General features: G+C 66.2%; 7 protein-coding genes across 7 annotated transcripts; 2 read left to right on the forward strand and 5 right to left on the reverse strand.

Moving 5' to 3' along the window:
* The first annotated feature begins 239 nt into the window (after positions 1–239).
* Positions 240–2,755, forward strand: HETIRDRAFT_436232 (uncharacterized protein). Its single transcript, XM_009552534.1, has 10 exons — positions 240–497; positions 592–717; positions 792–878; positions 942–1,023; positions 1,092–1,158; positions 1,214–1,413; positions 1,482–1,577; positions 1,643–2,202; positions 2,269–2,322; positions 2,393–2,755. The coding sequence occupies exons 1-10, from the start codon at positions 270–272 to the stop codon at positions 2,513–2,515; spliced, it is 1,623 nt and encodes a 540-aa protein (XP_009550829.1). The 5' UTR covers positions 240–269; the 3' UTR covers positions 2,516–2,755.
* Positions 2,756–2,932: 177 nt separating this feature from the next.
* Positions 2,933–3,545, reverse strand: HETIRDRAFT_51981 (uncharacterized protein; the record flags this gene model as incomplete). Its single annotated transcript, XM_009552187.1, has 3 exons — positions 2,933–3,009; positions 3,066–3,187; positions 3,250–3,545. 3 exons carry the CDS (start codon positions 3,543–3,545, stop codon positions 2,933–2,935), a joined length of 495 nt encoding a protein of 164 aa, XP_009550482.1.
* Positions 3,546–9,298: 5,753 nt separating this feature from the next.
* On the reverse strand, positions 9,299–10,114 carry HETIRDRAFT_421453 (uncharacterized protein; the record flags this gene model as incomplete). Its single annotated transcript, XM_009552535.1, has 1 exon — positions 9,299–10,114. One exon carries the CDS (start codon positions 10,112–10,114, stop codon positions 9,299–9,301), a length of 816 nt encoding a protein of 271 aa, XP_009550830.1.
* Positions 10,115–10,338: 224 nt separating this feature from the next.
* Positions 10,339–13,679, forward strand: HETIRDRAFT_429587 (uncharacterized protein; the record flags this gene model as incomplete). The annotated part of the gene is made up of 4 exons (XM_009552536.1): positions 10,339–10,552; positions 10,615–11,348; positions 11,410–12,538; positions 12,625–13,679. The coding sequence occupies 4 exons, from the start codon at positions 10,339–10,341 to the stop codon at positions 13,677–13,679; spliced, it is 3,132 nt and encodes a 1,043-aa protein (XP_009550831.1).
* A 243-nt stretch (positions 13,680–13,922) lies between these two features.
* HETIRDRAFT_454647 (uncharacterized protein) lies at positions 13,923–15,250 on the reverse strand (the record flags this gene model as incomplete). Its single annotated transcript, XM_009552537.1, has 6 exons — positions 13,923–14,144; positions 14,211–14,276; positions 14,345–14,438; positions 14,489–14,701; positions 14,762–15,100; positions 15,159–15,250. 6 exons carry the CDS (start codon positions 15,248–15,250, stop codon positions 13,923–13,925), a joined length of 1,026 nt encoding a protein of 341 aa, XP_009550832.1.
* Positions 15,251–15,737: 487 nt separating this feature from the next.
* HETIRDRAFT_421455 (uncharacterized protein) lies at positions 15,738–16,445 on the reverse strand (the record flags this gene model as incomplete). The annotated part of the gene is made up of 3 exons (XM_009552538.1): positions 15,738–16,094; positions 16,157–16,250; positions 16,300–16,445. The coding sequence occupies 3 exons, from the start codon at positions 16,443–16,445 to the stop codon at positions 15,738–15,740; spliced, it is 597 nt and encodes a 198-aa protein (XP_009550833.1).
* Positions 16,446–16,543: 98 nt separating this feature from the next.
* Positions 16,544–17,049, reverse strand: HETIRDRAFT_174042 (uncharacterized protein; the record flags this gene model as incomplete). Its single annotated transcript, XM_009552539.1, has 2 exons — positions 16,544–16,898; positions 16,958–17,049. The coding sequence occupies 2 exons, from the start codon at positions 17,047–17,049 to the stop codon at positions 16,544–16,546; spliced, it is 447 nt and encodes a 148-aa protein (XP_009550834.1).
* Between the last annotated feature and the right edge of the window lie 319 nt (positions 17,050–17,368).

Here is a 17,368-nt window from a genome sequence, read left to right on the forward strand (position 1 = left end):
GCTTTAAAGTCCTGCCCGACGTGGGGGCGGTCAGCGTCGGCAGCAAGACAGGCCAGACGGCGCTGTCGAGCATCATCACATGATGGCGGGGGGCGAGCATGTGCTCAGGCCCGCTTGGCGCCTGCCCGCCCACACGTCTCCCTCGGAGCGGATCTACCTCTCTCCGCACTCCATACCCCCCACCTTTTATTCTCTGCTCACTCTACCCACCGACATCGCCGTCGACACCGCACAAAACACGAAGAAATAAAGCAGGCCACTAAGAAGCCATGTTGATGCTCGCACGAAACAGGGCCGGGACCCTCCAAGGCGCGCTGCTAGCAGCAGCCGCGCGCCGGCAGCTCTCGAGCAGGGCGTCCACGGTGCTCTCTGCCCTCGACATTCCGACCACGGGGCAAGAGCTCGATGGTGTGTACGACGGGGAGTGGAAGGGCTCCGGCGACGTGCTGGAGAGCGTGTGCCCGACGACGGGCGAAGTCCTCGCGAGGGTAAAGTCGGTGCGTGCTCCACACAATGACGGCTTGGCCGACGGGGGTGCTGTATGTATGTTGATAGGGTGCTGACTGTGCGGATTGCATCGCGTCGCGGTAGGCTTCGCCCAAAGAGCTGCACGACGCGCTGGGCAAGACGCGTGAGGCGTACACACACTTCCGGAACGTCCCTGCGCCCCAGCGTGGCGAGATCGTGCGCCAAATTCGCGAGGCCCTGGCAGCCAAGGTGAGACCCCCCCTCCACAACGTCGGAGCTCTAAACGCGAGGCACTCATGCGCGTTCGCGTCGGATGGATCTAGCGCGATGCGCTCGGCGCGCTCGTTTCGTTGGAGATGGGCAAGATCCGCACGGAGGGCATCGGCGAGGTGCAGGAGTTCGTGGATATCGTGCGTCGTTTGACTTTGCTTCGATGCTCGAATGTTTAGTGGACTCGTCTGCTTTCGACGTAGTGCGACTATGCTACCGGCCTGTCACGCATGATGAACGGGCGCGTCGTCGCCTCCGAACGGCCTGGGCACACCATCCTCGAAGGTGGGCTCCTACATCCTCATCTCGGTTTGCTAACCTGTGGCCACTAAACTCACACACTCTCTTGACAGTCCCGAACCCACTTGGCGTCCTCGGCGTGCTCTCCGCCTTCAACTTTCCCGTCGCGGTCTACGGCTGGTGAGCTCACTCCCAATAAAATAAGGCAGGTGCTGATTGCGCTCGTCCACGTAAGGAACCTCTCGATCTCGATGGCCGCCGGCAACGCGACGATATGGAAGCCGTCGCCCACCACGTCGCTGTGCTCCATCGCGGTGACGAAGATTGTGGCCGGCGTGCTGGAGAGGAACGGCCTCCCTGGGGCAATTGCGAGCCTCGTGACGGGCGGGAAGGACGTTGGAGAGGGCGTCGCGGGGAGTAGGGACGTTGACATGGGTCAGTACGCAGTTGTGGTCGCGAGTGTTCGGCTGATGTTTTGCTTTGCGACACCCTGCGCGATTTAGTGTCGTTCACGGGAAGTGAGGCCGTGGGCCGCATCGTCGGACGTACAGTTCAATCACGCTTCGGAAAGTCGCTGCTCGAGCTAGGCGGCAACAACGGTTCGTCCTTGTCCCATTCTGAACAACGCAGCTCTCGTTTTAAATGACTGTCCTCGCTGCCACAGCCTCCATCATCATGCCCGACGCGGACCTCTCTCTCGCCCTCCCCGCCGTCTACTTCGGCGCCGTCGGCACCGCCGGCCAGCGTTGCACCACCACGCGGCGACTCTACCTCCACCGCGACATCGCGCCCGCCTTCCTCGCGCGCCTCCAGGCCCTCTACGCCTCGGTGCGTATCGGCGACCCCCTCGCGCCCGGCACGCTCCTCGGGCCGCTGCACAACCGTGCCGCACTGAGCGTGTACGACACCGCGCTCAGCGAGCTGCGCGCGGCCGGCGCGGAGATCCTCACGGGCGGCGCGCGGGTCGCGGACGCGCCCCTCGACCGCGGCTTCTTCGTGCGCCCGACGATCGCCGTCCCGCGCAGCACGGACCACGCGGACGCGGTGTGGGCGACGGAGCGCTTCGCGCCCGTGCTCAAGGTCGCGGTGTTCGATGCGCTCGAGGAGGCGATCGCGTGGAACAACTCGGTGCCGCAGGGCCTGTCGAGCAGCCTGTGGACGCGCGACGTGCGGAATGTGGGCAAGTGGATCGGCCCTGCGGGGTCGGACGCGGGGATCGTGAACGTGCGTCGCCGGCTCTCCGCGCATTCTGCTGCCCCCTCGCTGACGTCGTTTTGTTTGTCTCGCCAGGTCAACGTCGGCACGAGCGGGGCCGAGATCGGCGCCGCGTTTGGAGGGAACAAGGTCAGGCGGGGCCCTTCCCTCTCTCTTTTCTTTAGTGAATATCCCGACTGACGTGCTTTCGTGTCTGCAGAGCACCGGATGGGGACGCGAGTCGGGCGGGGACGCGTGGAAGCAATATGTCCGCTGGAGCGCCTGCACGATCAACTACTCAGACGCAGCTCCCCTCGCGCAGGGCGTCGACTTCTCCGCGTGATCAGCCTCGCCCGCGTTGATTTCGACGAAAAACTCTCGCCCCAGCCCGCCCACACACGCCCACACACGTTCTAATCTGGACTGACCTCGCAATAGCACGGCGCTTGCATACTCACAGATTCCTCGCTCGCGCGTAACAGGCGGGACGGACGATGGTCAGGGTCTACAAGAATTAATAATAACAATTTCTGATGTGTGCGCAAGCAAAGTGTCTGAGAGAATAGATGATACAAAAATTCGTAATGCGTGCGTGCAGCGTGAACGAGACAGTGCAAGATAGCTAGTGAACAACACTGGGAATCGAAGTGGGAGAAATGGATGAGGGGTAGTGGTGAGGGGTATGAACGGTGCAGAGATGTATAGAGTGATGGTGAGCAAGTGCAGAGGATGGAGACAAACGATTGCGAGGCCGGCCTACTCAGTTCAGGTAGCCGCGACACTTGGCGGAGCCGCACAGGCACGGGATCTTGTCCTGTTCGATGGGGAAGTGATAGTCTGCAAACGAAGACATCAAGATGGATCGACGGGTGATGAGTGCAAGGCGCGCGTACCGTAGGTGATCTCGTCGCCCAGCTCGATGTCCTGCTTGGCGTAGATGACGATCTTCTTCTCGCCGTTGATGGTGATGATCTTCGCGGTGCAGTTGGGGTCGCACGAGTGGTTGATGAGCCGTCTGCGCGGCCGCGTGTGTGAGCAAGCGTCGCCAACCGCACAACGGACGGATGAAAGACTCACCCCAGGTTCCCCTTCTTCGTCGCGTCCACCACGAGGTCCTCGTCGATCCGGAACAAGTAGCTGCTCCCGATCCCCTGCCGCTCGTACGCCTTCTCGCGCTTGTCCGCGACCTGCGCGCGGATGACCTCGCCCACGTACTCGATCACCATCTCCCCGCGCGCGATGCGCTCCATCGCATACAAGCCCCAGTCGTGGATCGGCGAGCGCGCGAAGCGCAGGTGCTTCTTGCGCGTCTGCAGCTGATTGAACTTGATCGACAACTCCGCAGCGGCCGTCTCGCCCTTGGAGAGCGCCATCGCGCGCTGCACCTGGTTGATCTCCTCCAGGCCCTGCGCCTGGCGCCGCGCGTTGGCGCGGTTCGAGCGCGAGGACATCATCGCCGGCTTGGGCTGCTGCACGGGCTGCTCCTCGATCGCGTCCGCCGCGGCGGACCGCGACGCGTACTGCGCGACGTAGGCGGATTTTTCGGCGTGCGAGATCTTGTAGTACCCTTCCGTGCGCGCGGACCCGGTGGCGTGCACTCGGAACGGCGGCAGCGCATCTGGCTCGTGCTGGCGCTCGCGTGTAGGCGCAGGATGGCGCCGGGTGGGAGGCTCATGGCCCATGCTCTCCGCGAGCGCGAGGCGCGCAAAGTACATGTCCTCGTCGTCGGCGCACACGCCCTGCTCGAACGGGTCGACCGCGCGAGCGGCGGACTCGGGAGGCCGGGACTCGCGGAGCGGCGACGACGGCGGGGACAGCGACGACCCGGGCGTGACGCGGAGCTGGGCGACTTGCGGCGCGGCGTACGCCATGTCGTCCGGATAGGTGACCTGGTCGATTGGCTCTTCGACGGTGGCCTTGGCCTTGCGCGCACCCTTTTTCGAGGGCGCTTTCTTTTTGTCCGCCTTGAGCGCCGCGACGGGGACCGCGTCCAGCGCCTCTTCCGCAGCGTGGTCGATCCGCGGCCGTTTCCTCGTCGGCTCCTCGTCCTCGTGGTCCCATGAGACGCCACGCTTCCGATCCTCCACCGCCGCCAGCCCCGTGTCCTCGTCCTCCGACTCGACCTCCACCGCCACCTTCCTCACCGCCTCCTTCTTCCGCTTCTTTTTCGGCCTCTCCACGACCACCTCGGCCTCAGCCTCCTCCTCTTCCTTGGCCTTCTCCGCCTGGAGCGTCACCTCTGCCTCGGCCACCACCGCCGCCGCCTTCGCCTTGGCCTCCTCCCTGGCCCTCTTATTCTGCTTCTTGAACGAAAGTCCCTTGAGGCTGTTGATCACCAACAGCGGCGGCCTCTCCTCCTCCACCCCCGTCCCCGCTCCAGCTCCAGCGCCAGCGCCAGCACGTGCCTTGCTCGCCCTCCTCGCCTTCTGATCCGCCGCCAGACGGCGGTACCGCACGCCCACCAGCCGCTCCACGACGTCCCGCTCGAGCATCTGCCGCAGCTCCTTCGCGATGATCTGCCCCGCCTGCTCGACGAGCTCCGCGTCCGTCCACGCGGCTTTCGCGGCCGGCGCAGCGGACGCTGCGGGCGCGGGGTGCACCGTCACCGCGACCGACCGATGCGCGAGCGTGCGCGCGCCCGAGTTGAGCACCATCGCCGCGCGCCGCGCAGAGTCGCCCGTCTGGAAGGAGACGTACCAGCCCAAGTGGTCCTGCAGAACCTGTGCGCCCAAAGCCACGCGTCAGCCAAAAGCCCAACGCGCCCGACCCCACCGCCGCCAACGATAACAAACCACAAAACCAAAAAAGAAACCGCGACGCCCTCCCTCCCGCCGCGAAAAAAAAACAATATACAACAAGGCAAAGACACGCAACGCACCTTATCCACGCGGAACCCCTCGAAAAGCGCGCGCACCTCCTCCTCCCGCACCGCGCCCCCAAGAAGCTGCCCACCGTGCCCGTCTACGCGCACGTAGTCGAACCCGTTCCGCGCGAGCTCCTCCAGCACGCCCTCCCGCCGCTTCTGCTGTTCCGCCTCCGACCGGCGCGCGTCCCCCGCCGCGCGCCGCGGCACGGGCGACGGCGAGCGTGTGCGCGTCCGCGAGCGCGAGTGCGAGTGCGAGCGCGTCCGCGTCCGCGGCGACCAGTGGTCGTCCCGCTCGCGGTCCCACGCGCGCCCGCGGTGCCGCGGCGGCAGCGGCGTCGACCCCGCCGAGTATGGCGTACTGGGGTCCCCGAACGGCTGCTGCTGTTGAAGCAGGGGGTGCGCCTGGTGCGCGAGGGGCACGAGCGGGGCAGGCCCGCGCGTGCTCATGATGCGCGCGCGCACGAGGGACGCGGGCGGGCGGCGCACGCGGGGCGCCATGGGCTGGAGCGGGTAGGAGCCCGGGAAGGCGGACAGCTGGGAGGGCGTCGCGGGCTTCGGGGGCAGGCTCGGGATCGGCGGCGGGAGCGTCGACGCGTGCGGGGTCGCGGCCGTCGAGGACGAGGCCGATGTGGATGCGGCCGGCGCGCGCGTGTGTGCGTGCTGGTGCGCGTGGGGGTGCGCGTGTGGGTGTAGGTGGGTGTGGGGAGCGGGGAACGGATGTGTGTGGCGCCACGGGTTCACAGGCAAGGTCAGCCCTGGCGGCAGGTTGATTGTCTTTGGCGTCGCAGACGCAGACGCCGCGGGCCCTGGCGCACGTGCGGACGAGGGGGCGGGCTCACGCGACGACGACGACGACGACGACGGCTGCGTCTGCGTCTGCGTCTGCTGCGTCGGGCGCTCCTTCTCCTCCTTCCTCTTCTTCGCCTCGCGCTCGCGCCGGCGCCTCTGCTCGTCCAGCTCCCTCAGCACGGCCCTGAGCACCTTTCCCTCCCCATCAAACACAACGCGCATGCCCTCCGCGCCCGCGCCGACGCCCGCGGCGCTGCTCACGCCGCCGGCCCAGCGCCGCCCGTCCTCCTTGGCGACGCAGCGCTTCGCCTCGTCGTGCGTCGCGTAGCGCACGAACGCGATGCCGAGCGCCGCGCCCGTCGTCTTGTCGATCTGCGGGTCGAACGTGAGCAGCGCGCCGTGCGCGGCGAGGTGCCGCCGGATCTCCTGCGTCGGCGTCAAAGGCGGGATCCCCGTGACGAGCACCGCCGCGGGCGGCGGGGGGCCGGGCGAGTTGGCGTCGTGCTGTGCGCGCACGTATGTCGCGGGGCCGTACGTTGAGAGGATAAAGAGGAACGCGGAAATCACGGAGACGCGAGGCGGGGGCGTCGCGTCCGTCAGCAGCCATCAACGCGCGTGTCCGACGGCGCACTCACCTCGTACTTCATCACCTCGTACAGCTCCGCGCGTGCGGGGCGCGCGACGGGCGGGCGGCGGAACCCGGGCGCCCTGCGCGGGTCGCACACGACGGGCGCGGGCTCGCCGGGGACGGTCTCGCCCGCGAAGCGCACGAGCACCTCCTTGCCCTTGCCCTTCCCCCGCAGCCTGCTCTCGCGCGGCTTCGGCTCCTTCTGCCCCTTCTCCGTGTCCTTCTCCGTGTCCTTCTCCTTCTCCTTCTCTTTTTCCTTTTTCGTCTCCTCCTTCCCCGACTCCTTCTCCTTCTCCTCCTTCTCCTCCTTCTCCTTCTCCATCTCCTTTTCCCGCTCCTTCCCCCCCGCCTCCTCCCACGCCCTCACCTTCTCCACCAGCGCCGCCAGCACGCCCTCCCGATCGCGCTCCCGATCCACAGCCGGGTCGAACAGCACCTTCCAGTCGCGCTCCCGCGCGGGCGCGGGCGGCCACGCGGGCAGCGGCGGGAGGGAGTACAGCTTCGGCGGCTTCGGCGGCTCCGGCTCCAGCGTCGGCGGTTTCGGTGGCGTCGGGGGTTTCAGCGGCGTTATCGTCGGCGGCTTTGGTGTCGTCGGGGGTATGGATGTCGGCCTTGACGTCGATGTCGGCCTCGATGTGGATGCTGATGCTGGTCTCGGTGCTGATGCCGATGCAGGCGGCGGAGGGAGCGAAGGCGGGAGCGAGGATGGCGGCGGCGGCGGCGGCGGCGGCGGCTGTATTGGCGGTGCAGATGATGGCGGTGGTGGTGGAGGCGGCGGTGGTGCAGAGGATGGCGGCGGCGGCGGCGGCGGCGGCGGGGAGGGTGGTCTCGAACTCGGCGGCGGCGGGTGCGGATGCGGGAGCGGGAGGGCGTGCGCGTGGGCGGCGTAGAATGGGTGGTGCTGCGCGAGCCTGTGCGCGCGCGGGGCGACGGGGATGGGGAGCGCGATGGATATCGGGGGCGCCGACCCTGGCACGATCCCCATCCCCGTCGCTGCAATGGGGGGTTCTGAGTCCGGCGGCGGCGGCGGCGGCGGCGGTGGTGGTGGTGGTGGTGACGATGGTGGGGGTGGGGGCGGAGGCGACGATGGTGGAGGCGGTGGGGGTGGGGACGATGGCGGTGGTGGTGGCGGCGGTTCGGTCGTGGGTGGCGGCGGGGGCGGGGGCTCGGTGGTTGGCTGGGGCGGGGCGAACTTGATCACGACCGCGCGGGGGCCCGTCGGTATCCCTCCCCCTCCACTGCCGCCGCCGCCCGCAGACGTCGACGTCGGGATGGACGTCGTTGTGGTCGTGGTGGCGGGGGCAGTCGTGATCGTGGTCGTGGTGGGGGCGACGGCGGCCCACCCGCCGAGCGGGCGCGACGTCGCGTGCGCGTGTGCATGGGCGTGCGGGTGCAGGTGCTGGTGTTGGTGATGCGGCTGGTAATGCTGATGCGCGTGCGCGTGCGAGTGCGGGTGGACGCCGTTGAGCGCCGCGGGGGGCGACGCGCGCGCGAGCTGCGGGTGCGCCGAGGCGCGGTGCAGCGCGCCCGCGCTCCCGCTCGCGCCAGCGTTCGCGGCTGCAGAGGAGGACGAAGGGCCGGGGTCGGCAGAAAGGCGTGACTAGGACAAAAAAAAAAAAAGACGTGATACGTGAGATGGATGGCGGGTCGGTTTATGAGTGCGGTAGATTCGCGGGACGGAAAAGAGACAAGTGGGGGAGCGGGGAACGGCGGCGCGCGGTGTACGAGAGGGCCGCAGAAAGCCCCTCCGCCTCTCCCGCCCCGCCTTGGCCCTCGCGCCGCGCCGAGCTCAGCGCGCAGAAAAAGCATCAAAATAAAATACAATAAAATATAGGGTTTCAGAGGCCGCAGCCCGCCAAAGCAGCGCCGGCACCACCACCAGCGAAAAATGATCAAAAACCAAAACCAAAAGCATAAAGGAAACAAGCAGAGCACCGAGAAAAAAAAGACATGAACACGGAAGCGCCACGCACGCTGCTAGCGATGGCCTGATGGCTCCACTTGATCTCGACCTGCTTGCCCTTGCCGCCGAGCGCGCGCGCACCAGCTGCCCCAACACCAACACCGCCAGCGGCCGCACCGCCGGCACCAGCAGTCGCGGCGGTAGAGGAGGCGGGGCCGTTGAGCGTGGAGGCGTGCGCGGCGGGACCTGTGGGCGCGGCCGGGCGCGTGGGGCTCGCAAGGGGGTTGTGGCCGTTGAGGAAGGGCTTGGAGTGCGCGGGCGCGGGCGCGGGCGAGGGGTGGCGGTGGTGGTGGTGGTTGTTATGGTGGGGCGCGAGCGCGGGCGGGGGAGGCGGCGGCTGTTTCTTGGAGGGCGGGGCGGCGGCGCCGTTGGGGGTGGGGGTGGGGAGGGCGAGGCTGAGGCTCCTGGGGCCGGTGGGGGGCGCGGCGCCGAGGCGGGAGTTGTTGAGGGCGAGGGGCGGGTGTGGGGTCGACGTCGACGTGATGGTGGTGGTGGTGGGCGGTGCGGTGGTGGTGGACGAGGAGGACGGGGGCGGGGCGGGGGGGTTGGTGGCGGCGAGGGAGTTGAGGAGGGCTCTGGGGCCGCGGGGGGGCGCTTTTCCGGACATGGAGCCCGGGTGGGGGAGCAAGGGAGGGGAGGCTGCGGTCGTCGTCGTCGTCGTCGTCGTCGTGGATGGACGTGAGTGTGGGCGAGGAGGAGGGATTGGGTGGCGGGTGCGGTGGGAGAGATGCAGTGAGGGCGGAGGAGCGGGTGCCACAGCCCACAACAACAACAACAGCAACAACAACAACAACACCGCCTGCCCTGCTCTGCTCTGGCTCGCACATGATCCCATTCATTCGCTCGTTCTTTGTATTATTACTGTGAGGAAAGGCGGTGTCTACGCCCGCTCCATCAGCCCGCGCACGAGCTCGCTGCCGCCCTGCTCCCAGTCGTCCCAGCACACCGCCAGCACCACGCTGTCCCTCCCCGGCCTCCCCGCCGCCTTCTTCTCGCCGTCCGCCTCGCCGTCCGCCTCGCCGTCCGCCTCCCGCGCGCGCGGCACCTCGATGCCGTTGCCCTCCTTCCCCGCAGGCAGCACCCACGCCCAGCGCTGCGTGCCCTCCACGCGCATGCCCACGCGCCGCGCCGCACGGAGCGACGGCGCGTTGCTCGGGTGCGCGGTCCACCACACGCGCCGCAGGCCGAGCCCCGGCGGGCCTGTGCCGCGCGCGGTGCGCGGGGAGAGGCAGTAGCGCAGCAGGAGCCCGACGGCGTGCGTGGTCACGTACGTCCGCCGGAACGCCGCGAACGTCACGACCCACCCGATCTCCGCCGCGAGGTTCGCCGCCGACGTGTTCACGAGCGCGATCACCCCCGCCATCCGCTCCCCCGCGCCCTTGTCGAGCACGGCGAACAGGATCCAGCCGGGGTTGCACCGCACGCCGTGCTCCACGAACGCGCACACCTCTTCCAGCGACGCGTGGGTGAACGGCAGCCAGCGCTGCATCGCCGGCTCCGCCTGCACCTCTGCAAAGTACGTCCGCGCGTGCAGCGCGGGCACGAACGGCGTGAGGCGCACGCGCGCGCTCTCGAGCGCCCCCGCGTGCAGCGGGAACGCAAAGTTGATGTCGTATGGCTCCGCCGGGTCCAGGTGCCGGTCGAGGTCGAGCGGCGGCGGCGGCGAGGGCGGGCGGTAGTTGTTGGTGAAGGACATGCTGCGAGCGCTTTGTGTGGTCGGCGGGTGCATATTTTTCAGGGTCGAGTCACGCCGGCGGCGGTCGTCCTGCAGAAAACAGAGCGGAACGAGCAGATAAAATAAAAGCGGTCCTGATATGGACTCGCGTGGCGTGAATATTCGAGCGTGCGCTGTATTGCTCAGCAAGCAAGCCCCATGCGTCCTGCTCTCCCGCACACGACCACCTCCACGGCCTGAACACGATGCCCGACGGCAGCTTCGCCCCGTCCGCCGTCCTCCCCGCCGCAGCGATCCCGCACCCAGGCCAGCTCCCCGACGCCGACGCCGACGCCGACGCCGACGCGCGGATCCGCCGCCAGTACGAGGCCTACGCCGGCGGCCGCGAGCACGCCTACTACGGGCTCAAGCCCGCCCACTTCACCGCCCTCCTCGAGCAGGAATTCCCCGCCCTCCGAGGTGCCGCACTCGCCCTCCCCCGCCCTCTCCACCCACGCACTCACCCACTCTCCCCCACGCAGACGCCACCTACCTCGACCACGCCGCCTCCCCGCCCGCGCCCCCGCTCTCCCTCCTCACCGCCCTCCCCCGCGCCCTCGCCCACACCCTCCTCTCCAACCCGCACTCCCTCCACTCCCCCTCCGCAGCCTCCACCGCATCCCGCATCGCCGCCGCCCGCACCCGCCTCCTCGCCACCCTCTTCGCCCTCCCGCCCGCCCAACACCCCGAGTGGCTCCTCGTGTTCACCGCCGGCGCGACCGCGGGGTGCCGCCTCGTCGCAGAGGCCTTTGACTGGCGCCGCGGCGAGGACGAGCACGGGCCGGGGGACCGCGCGCAGTTCGTGTATACGAAGGAGGCCCACACGAGCGTCGTCGGCATCCGCGGCGTCGCCCTCCGCGAGCACGCCCCCGTCTACCCGCTCGACCTCGCCCAAACCGAAGCCTGGATCGACGCCGCCGCCGCCGCCGCCTCCTCCTCGCCCACCCCCGCGTCCGCCGCCGCCGCCGCTGCTGCCGCGGGCCTCCCCTCCGCCCACGCCCGCACCCGCACCCTCTTCGCCTTCCCCGCCCAATGCAACGCCACCGGCCGCCGCCTCGACGCCCACGCGCTCACCGCCGCCGTCAAGCGCGCCCACCCGCGCGCCCGCGTCCTCATCGACGCCGCCGCCCTCCTCGCCACCGGCACCCTCGACCTCGCCGCCGTCCCCATCCACGAGGCGCCCGATTTCGTGGTCGCGAGCCTGTACAAGCCCTACGTGCGTCCCTTGCTCTTCCTCGCCTCCCGTCCCCAGCGCCGGACAGCTGACGCGCGCGCAGGCCTACCCCACGGGCCTCGGCGTGCTCCTCATCAAGCGCACCGCCGTCAGCGCACTCCGCCGCACAGGCTACTTTGGCGGCGGCACCGTCGACGCGCTCTCCGTCTCCACCCCCGCCTTCGCAATCCCGCGCGGCACCCCGCGCGCCCACCTCCCCTCCCACCTGCCTTCTCCCGCTCTACCCCCACTCCCGCCCCCACCCCCACCCCCATCCTCTCCCCCCTCGCCCTCCACACCAACCGCCGCCGATCCACCCCCACGCCCACCACCACCAGCAGCAGACGACACGCTCTCAGACCCCGACGCCCTCCACGCGCGCTTCGAGCCCGGCACCCTCCCCTTCCTCGAGATCGCAGCCCTCGGCCCCGCAATGGACGCCCACGCCCGCCTCTTCGGCTCCCTCGCCCGCGCCGGCGTGCACGCAGCCGCACTCGCAGCCGCGTGCGCGCGCGAGATGCGCGCGCTCAGGCACGCGAACGGGAGGCCCGTGTGCAGGGTGTACGGCGCGATGCCGCCGCCGCCGCCGTCGTGCCCGCCTACGTCCACGTCTACGTCCGCTTCCGGCTCCTCGACACCGCGCACCGCGTCGCCATCGTCGTCGCCGCCGCCGTCGCCGGGCACGCGCTTCGTGCACGCGCACGGCGGGCCGACGCTCGCCTTCACGCTGCTGCGCGCGACGGGCGGCGCGGTGGGGCACGTCGAGCTCGCGCGCCTCGCCGCGCTGAACGGCGTGCACCTGCGCGCGGGCGCGCTGTGCAACCTCGGCGCGGTCGCGGGCGCGCTGGGGCTCTCGGACGCGGAGATCGCGGGGAACGCGCGGGCTGGGGGGGTTTGCTGGGACGAGGAGGAGTTTGGTGGGGGCGCCGGTGAGGAGGGCGAGGGCGAGGGGGACGGGGCGGGGGGGAAGAAGCCGACGGGGATCGTGAGGGTTAGTTTTGGGGCGTCGAGTACGGTTGAGGACGTGCAGCGGTGGGTGCGCTTTTTGAGGAGGTTCTGGACTGTTGGGCCGGAGGCGCTGCAGCAGCAGCAGCCATCTCTCGCCGAGCCGGGAGAGGCGGAGGGCACAGGTGACACCGAGACGGACACGGACACCGGCGCGTCAGGCATGGTCCTCGGCGACCTAGTCGTATGTAAGCCCGTCCTTCCTTCCTTCCTTCCTTCCTTCCTCCCTCCCACCCCGGCCCCCCACTCACCTCCACCCCGCCTCGCCCACTAGACCCAATCAAGTCCTGCGGCGGCATCTCGATCCCGCGCGGCACGCGCTGGCCCGTCGAGCCCCACGGGCTGCAGTACGACCGCGAGTGGATGCTCGTCGACCCCGCGACGGGCCGCGCGCTCTCGCAGAAGCGCCACCCGCGCATGTGCCTCGTGCGCCCCGCCGTCGACCGCGCGCGCGGCGTGCTGCGCGTGCGCGCGGGCGCCGCGCCCGACGCGGAGGAGGTGTGCGTGCCGCTCGCGGCGCCGACGGAGCAGGAGCAGCGGGAGCGAGGGAAGGAGGCAACGCAGGGGGCGGAGCGCGGGTCGGTGGGCAGGGTCTGCGCGGACGTCGTGCGGCCGCTGCGCTATCCCGACTCGGACGCCGACCGCCTCCTCACCGCGTTCCTCGGCATCCCCTGCGCGCTCGCGCGCCTCCCGCCGTCTCCCCCGGCGTCGCACGCGCACGCGCACACCGGGGCAGGGGCAGGGGCAGGGGCAGGGCGGCACGCGCATTTCCCGGGCCAGGCGGGCGCGGCGGGCGTGATGGGCGCGACGCCGGTGCCGATCCTGCTGTCGAACGAGAGCCCGTTTTTGCTGCTCAACGAGGCGAGCGTGGACGCCGTCAACGCGTGGCTCGCGGAGGGTGCAGGCTCGCACGCCGACGCCGACGCCGACGCCGATGGGCCGACGACGATCAAGACGTCGTGCTTCCGCGGGAACCTCATCCTCCGTCCGCGCGCCACGCGCGCCCCGCCTACGCCATCCGCCCCTCCCCCCTCGGGCCCCCCGCGCGCCCCGCGCGCCCTTCCCGCACTCGCGTTCGCCGAGGACGCGTTCGACCTCGTGCGCGTCGGCACGCAGGTGTTCCAGGCGCTCGCGCCGTGCCGGCGCTGCCAGATGGTGTGCGTCGACCAGGACACGGGCGCGCGCGCGCGCGAGCCGTACAACGTGCTGAGCGTGCGCCGGCGCGACGCGCGCGGGCGCCTCTTGTTCGGGGTGCACGTGATGCACCGCCGCGATCTGAGCGCGGCGCCGTATGAGGTGGGCGCGGGCGAGCGGGTGGTGGTGATGTGAGCGCGCGCGTGGACGCGTCGGGCGGGCGCGGCGCGGCCTGCGATGTTTTGTGTCAAAAAAGGTCTTTACATTATCGGTTCGCGTACAGGTAGAGACCGGGGGTATTACACTATTGGTCCATACGCATCCAAAATAATTGGGAGGCGTAGTCCTCACGACGCGTCCCCAGCGATGCCAGGCATCCACTTTCTGAGCAGTGTCCCTCTTCGGCGTGTTTGAACTACTCGCCAACACGTCACGTACCTAGACGATTCCAAAAGCCTTGCCCGAGGGCGTTAGGCGCTTCCGTTCGACGATGAGCAAGGAGATCACGATCGAGTCGAAGTGCTCCTGTCCCACGGGCCGGACCTGGAGCTGGCCGAGATGGACGTTGGCCTGTATGCTCTGCGGATGGGGAACGCCTGGCCGGTGGTATACAGCCAATGGCTGAGGAGCGACCCCGTGCCTGGTGCTCATCAGGAAACACTGGCATGACATGATAGCATCAGTTGAAGAGCCCCAAAGGCAAGGTAGGAGCACGCGTAGCAGTACCTTGTGGCGCGGTCCCCTGCAGTCCCAGTAAAACTCGCGGCCGGCGTGCCGATAGCGGAACTCGCCCTGCAGAACAACACGGAAGCATATGAGCGCGCCGACGTCCCCGCGAGCGAAGCCTCCCTCGTGCTCACGCTCAGGTGGCTGCCCGTCTTCGAGAACACGGCGGCCATCGCTTTTCGGTCCTGCCCGATCGTGACCGTGCTCGCCTTCTCCGAGATCCCCATCCTAGCTGGTCCGATCAGCGTCTGTTCAGCTACGAGGGTCTCTGGACGCACTCGAATTCACCGACATGCTGGCCGTTCTCCGTCGCGCCCCTCCGGACGATGGTGATGAAAGACGACGGTATGAAACAGTTCAGGTGGATGGCTATGTGGTACTGTGGCCGGGTGTCTGCCGCATCTGGAGGAGGAAGGAGGAGCATCGAGTTGAACGAGTGCGGGGAAAAGGTGTACACCAGAGTCGCTGTCGGGGTCCTTGAGGTGCTATACCTGGTGAGGGCATCGTCAAGTCAGTTTCTGCAATTAGTGGGCATGTGGTTGTCGACGTACCCAGGTGGAGCGCCGAATGGCTCATCTGCGAGCGTGCCAGGTGCGCGAGGTCGATGGACGCTCGACGCCGAGTCATGCCCCGGTAAAGAGATGGTGCTTGTGGATGCTGCGTCGGGGTCAGTGTCTGGCTCCCAGCTCAGCACGACCTCCTCAGAGGGCAGTGTCTCCGCGGAGCGATCCGCATCACCAAGTTCTGTCGAACTAGGCTCGGCGTGTAGAAGCTGGTCGACGGGTGGAGGCGAATCTTCCACCGTCGGGGTCTCCGACCTCGACGAACTCTCACCGACAATTGTGACACGGTCGTCCTCTCCCTGTTGTACCCGCGCATCTGTGGTATAGCTGTGAAGCGTCACGTATGAAACATTGATGTATGAGACGTAATAGACAGAACTCTCACCTTGGAGGCGCTGTGTATGCAGGCAAGTCTGGCTCAGGAGGACTCCTGCGACCTCCGCCTACAATCCTCATCAAGGCGTTGCGATGCAACATTGTATACTGTGGATGAGTTTCGAGAACAAGGTGAGCGTCAATAGTGACTCCCACCACTTATATGCACCGAGATCCTTCCTCAGTTCGATCAAGCGTTCGGTCATCATGATATAGCCGTGATTGAGGTCTCGCTTGTGCGTAATGGATCCATCTGCATCAGACACAAATATCATGATCTCGCAGGTCATCAATTTGAGACTGATGATGTCGGATGGTCAGTCACGATGGTTGCGAAGACCTGTGAGAGGGAATGCCGCTCCCTTAGTCTTTGCACGTGTCGCACGTTGCATTCATCACAAACTCTCATCGCAAAAAAAGAATAATATCAACAGAGTGGGCGTCGAGTAGACCTTCACGCTGGACATCGAATAATGGCTCCTTTACTCACATGGCACAAGTGACACTTGGCAAGAGAAGCATAACATACGCGAACGAAGATGCAGCGCCCTGTATGAAAAGGGCATGTCCAGGCTCAGAGGGTGTAGCATCACGCATCCAGTCGTTTCCCAAGATCCTTCCCTAGCGGCGTCAGCCGCTTCCGCTCGATGATGAGTACCGAGAGTAAGATCAGATCAAAATGCTCCTGGCCGTCGGGTGTGACCTCAAGGCAATGGACGAGATCGATCCCCTCGCGTCGCAGATCATGCAAGCCAGGGCTCTCATATATAGCCAGAGCCGCTCGAGCCTTGGTCACGTCGTTGATCATAAAGCACTGTAGCGGGGAGGAATTCAATACAGAAAACACCAAGTTCAAAGCTAAAAGCGTTGGTGCACGCACTTTGAAAAGCCTTCCCCTGCAGTCCCAATACAGATGAAGGTCGAGGTTCCGCCAGTGATATTCGCCCTACAGAACAGTAAGGATGATTGAGTTTGTCGCTACTAGACGGCAAAAACATGCCTACGTACATTCAGATGGCTGCCAGTCCTTGAAAGCACCGAGCTGAGAAAAGTCTCGTATTGTCCTATCGTGACCGTGCTCCGTCGCTCCGACAATCCCATCCTGAGAATATGTTTAGAAGTGTCTTCGACATTAGAGGCAAAGGACGTACTCGAATTCACCAACACACTGGCCATTCTCTGTGGCGCCCTTCCGGACAACGGTGATGTAGGAAGTCGGGATGAAGTAATTCATATGGACGGAAATGTGATATCGGGGTCGAGTATCTGGTGCGTCCGGAGGAGGGAGAAGGAGCATCGAGTTGTAGCTCAGCGAGGAAAATGTGTAGGTGAGATTTCCTGTCGGTGTCCTGGAATGATTATACCTATTGCGATTAACAATCAGTTTTACAAGCATCAACTTCTGGATTGGCTCATGCTGCGACGGTAAATCTCGCACCCAGGCGGGGCACCGAATGGCTCATTTGCTACGATGCCAGGTGCTCGGGGTCTTGAAACGCTTGCCATTGAGCCAGAGGAAGAATTAGAGCTATAGAGGTTATTGCCTGATTCCCAAGCCAAAATTACCTCCCTAGAAGGAAGTGTGTCAGGAGAGTGTATATTGTTTGGTTCGACCAGGCTAAACTCTTGAAGTTGTGTATCGTCATGTGGAGGTAAATCCTCGACTATGGGAGTCATCTGCCTCACGCTGTTGCCTGATATCGTTACACGATCATCCTCTCCTTGCTGTACCCACCCATCTGTGACATAGCTAAGATAGTTTAGGGGTGATGATTTCGGGATTCATGGGGTAACGTAGACGACTCTCACCTCGGAGGTGAAGTGTATGTTGGCAAGTCCGGCTTGGGCAGACCCATGCGATTTGCTCCCACCACCCTCGATGTTTTGTTGCATGGAGACATCGAAGGGCTATAGGTGGATAGATTCTGGGAACGACGGGACGGTGATCAAACATACTGATGCGTGGCATATATATAGGGTAGGCATAGGTAGGTATGCATTCCATCGGAGACTCTGACCTGTCAAATGCAATCAGTACTACCGTTGCACCGGAGCTGCAAACGGTATAAGAGGTTCAAAATCGAGCTCGCAGCAACTTTTGACGGCACCTCTTGAAAAAATTCATAGTTGTTTATTTAAGCACTCTTCAAGTATCAGAGTTTTTTTGAAAACAGAAATTGGGTGCAGCAGTGAGAAGGCAATAAATAATGGTTTTTAGGG

The sequence above is a fragment of the Heterobasidion irregulare genome (assembly GCF_000320585.1).
Source record: "Heterobasidion irregulare TC 32-1 unplaced genomic scaffold scaffold_10, whole genome shotgun sequence".
Classification (NCBI taxonomy): domain Eukaryota; kingdom Fungi; phylum Basidiomycota; class Agaricomycetes; order Russulales; family Bondarzewiaceae; genus Heterobasidion; species Heterobasidion irregulare.

Bases quoted from the DNA above. Each gene is read 5' to 3' on its own strand.
- HETIRDRAFT_436232 (XM_009552534.1), top strand. From the start codon at position 270: ATGTTGATGCTCGCACGAAACAGGGCCGGGACCCTCCAAGGCGCGCTG. The intron at 1,159-1,213 runs GTGAGCTCACTC...CGTCCACGTAAG, and splicing joins CCCGTCGCGGTCTACGGCTG to GAACCTCTCGATCTCGATGG. The intron at 2,203-2,268 runs GTGCGTCGCCGG...TTGTCTCGCCAG, and splicing joins CGGACGCGGGGATCGTGAAC to GTCAACGTCGGCACGAGCGG.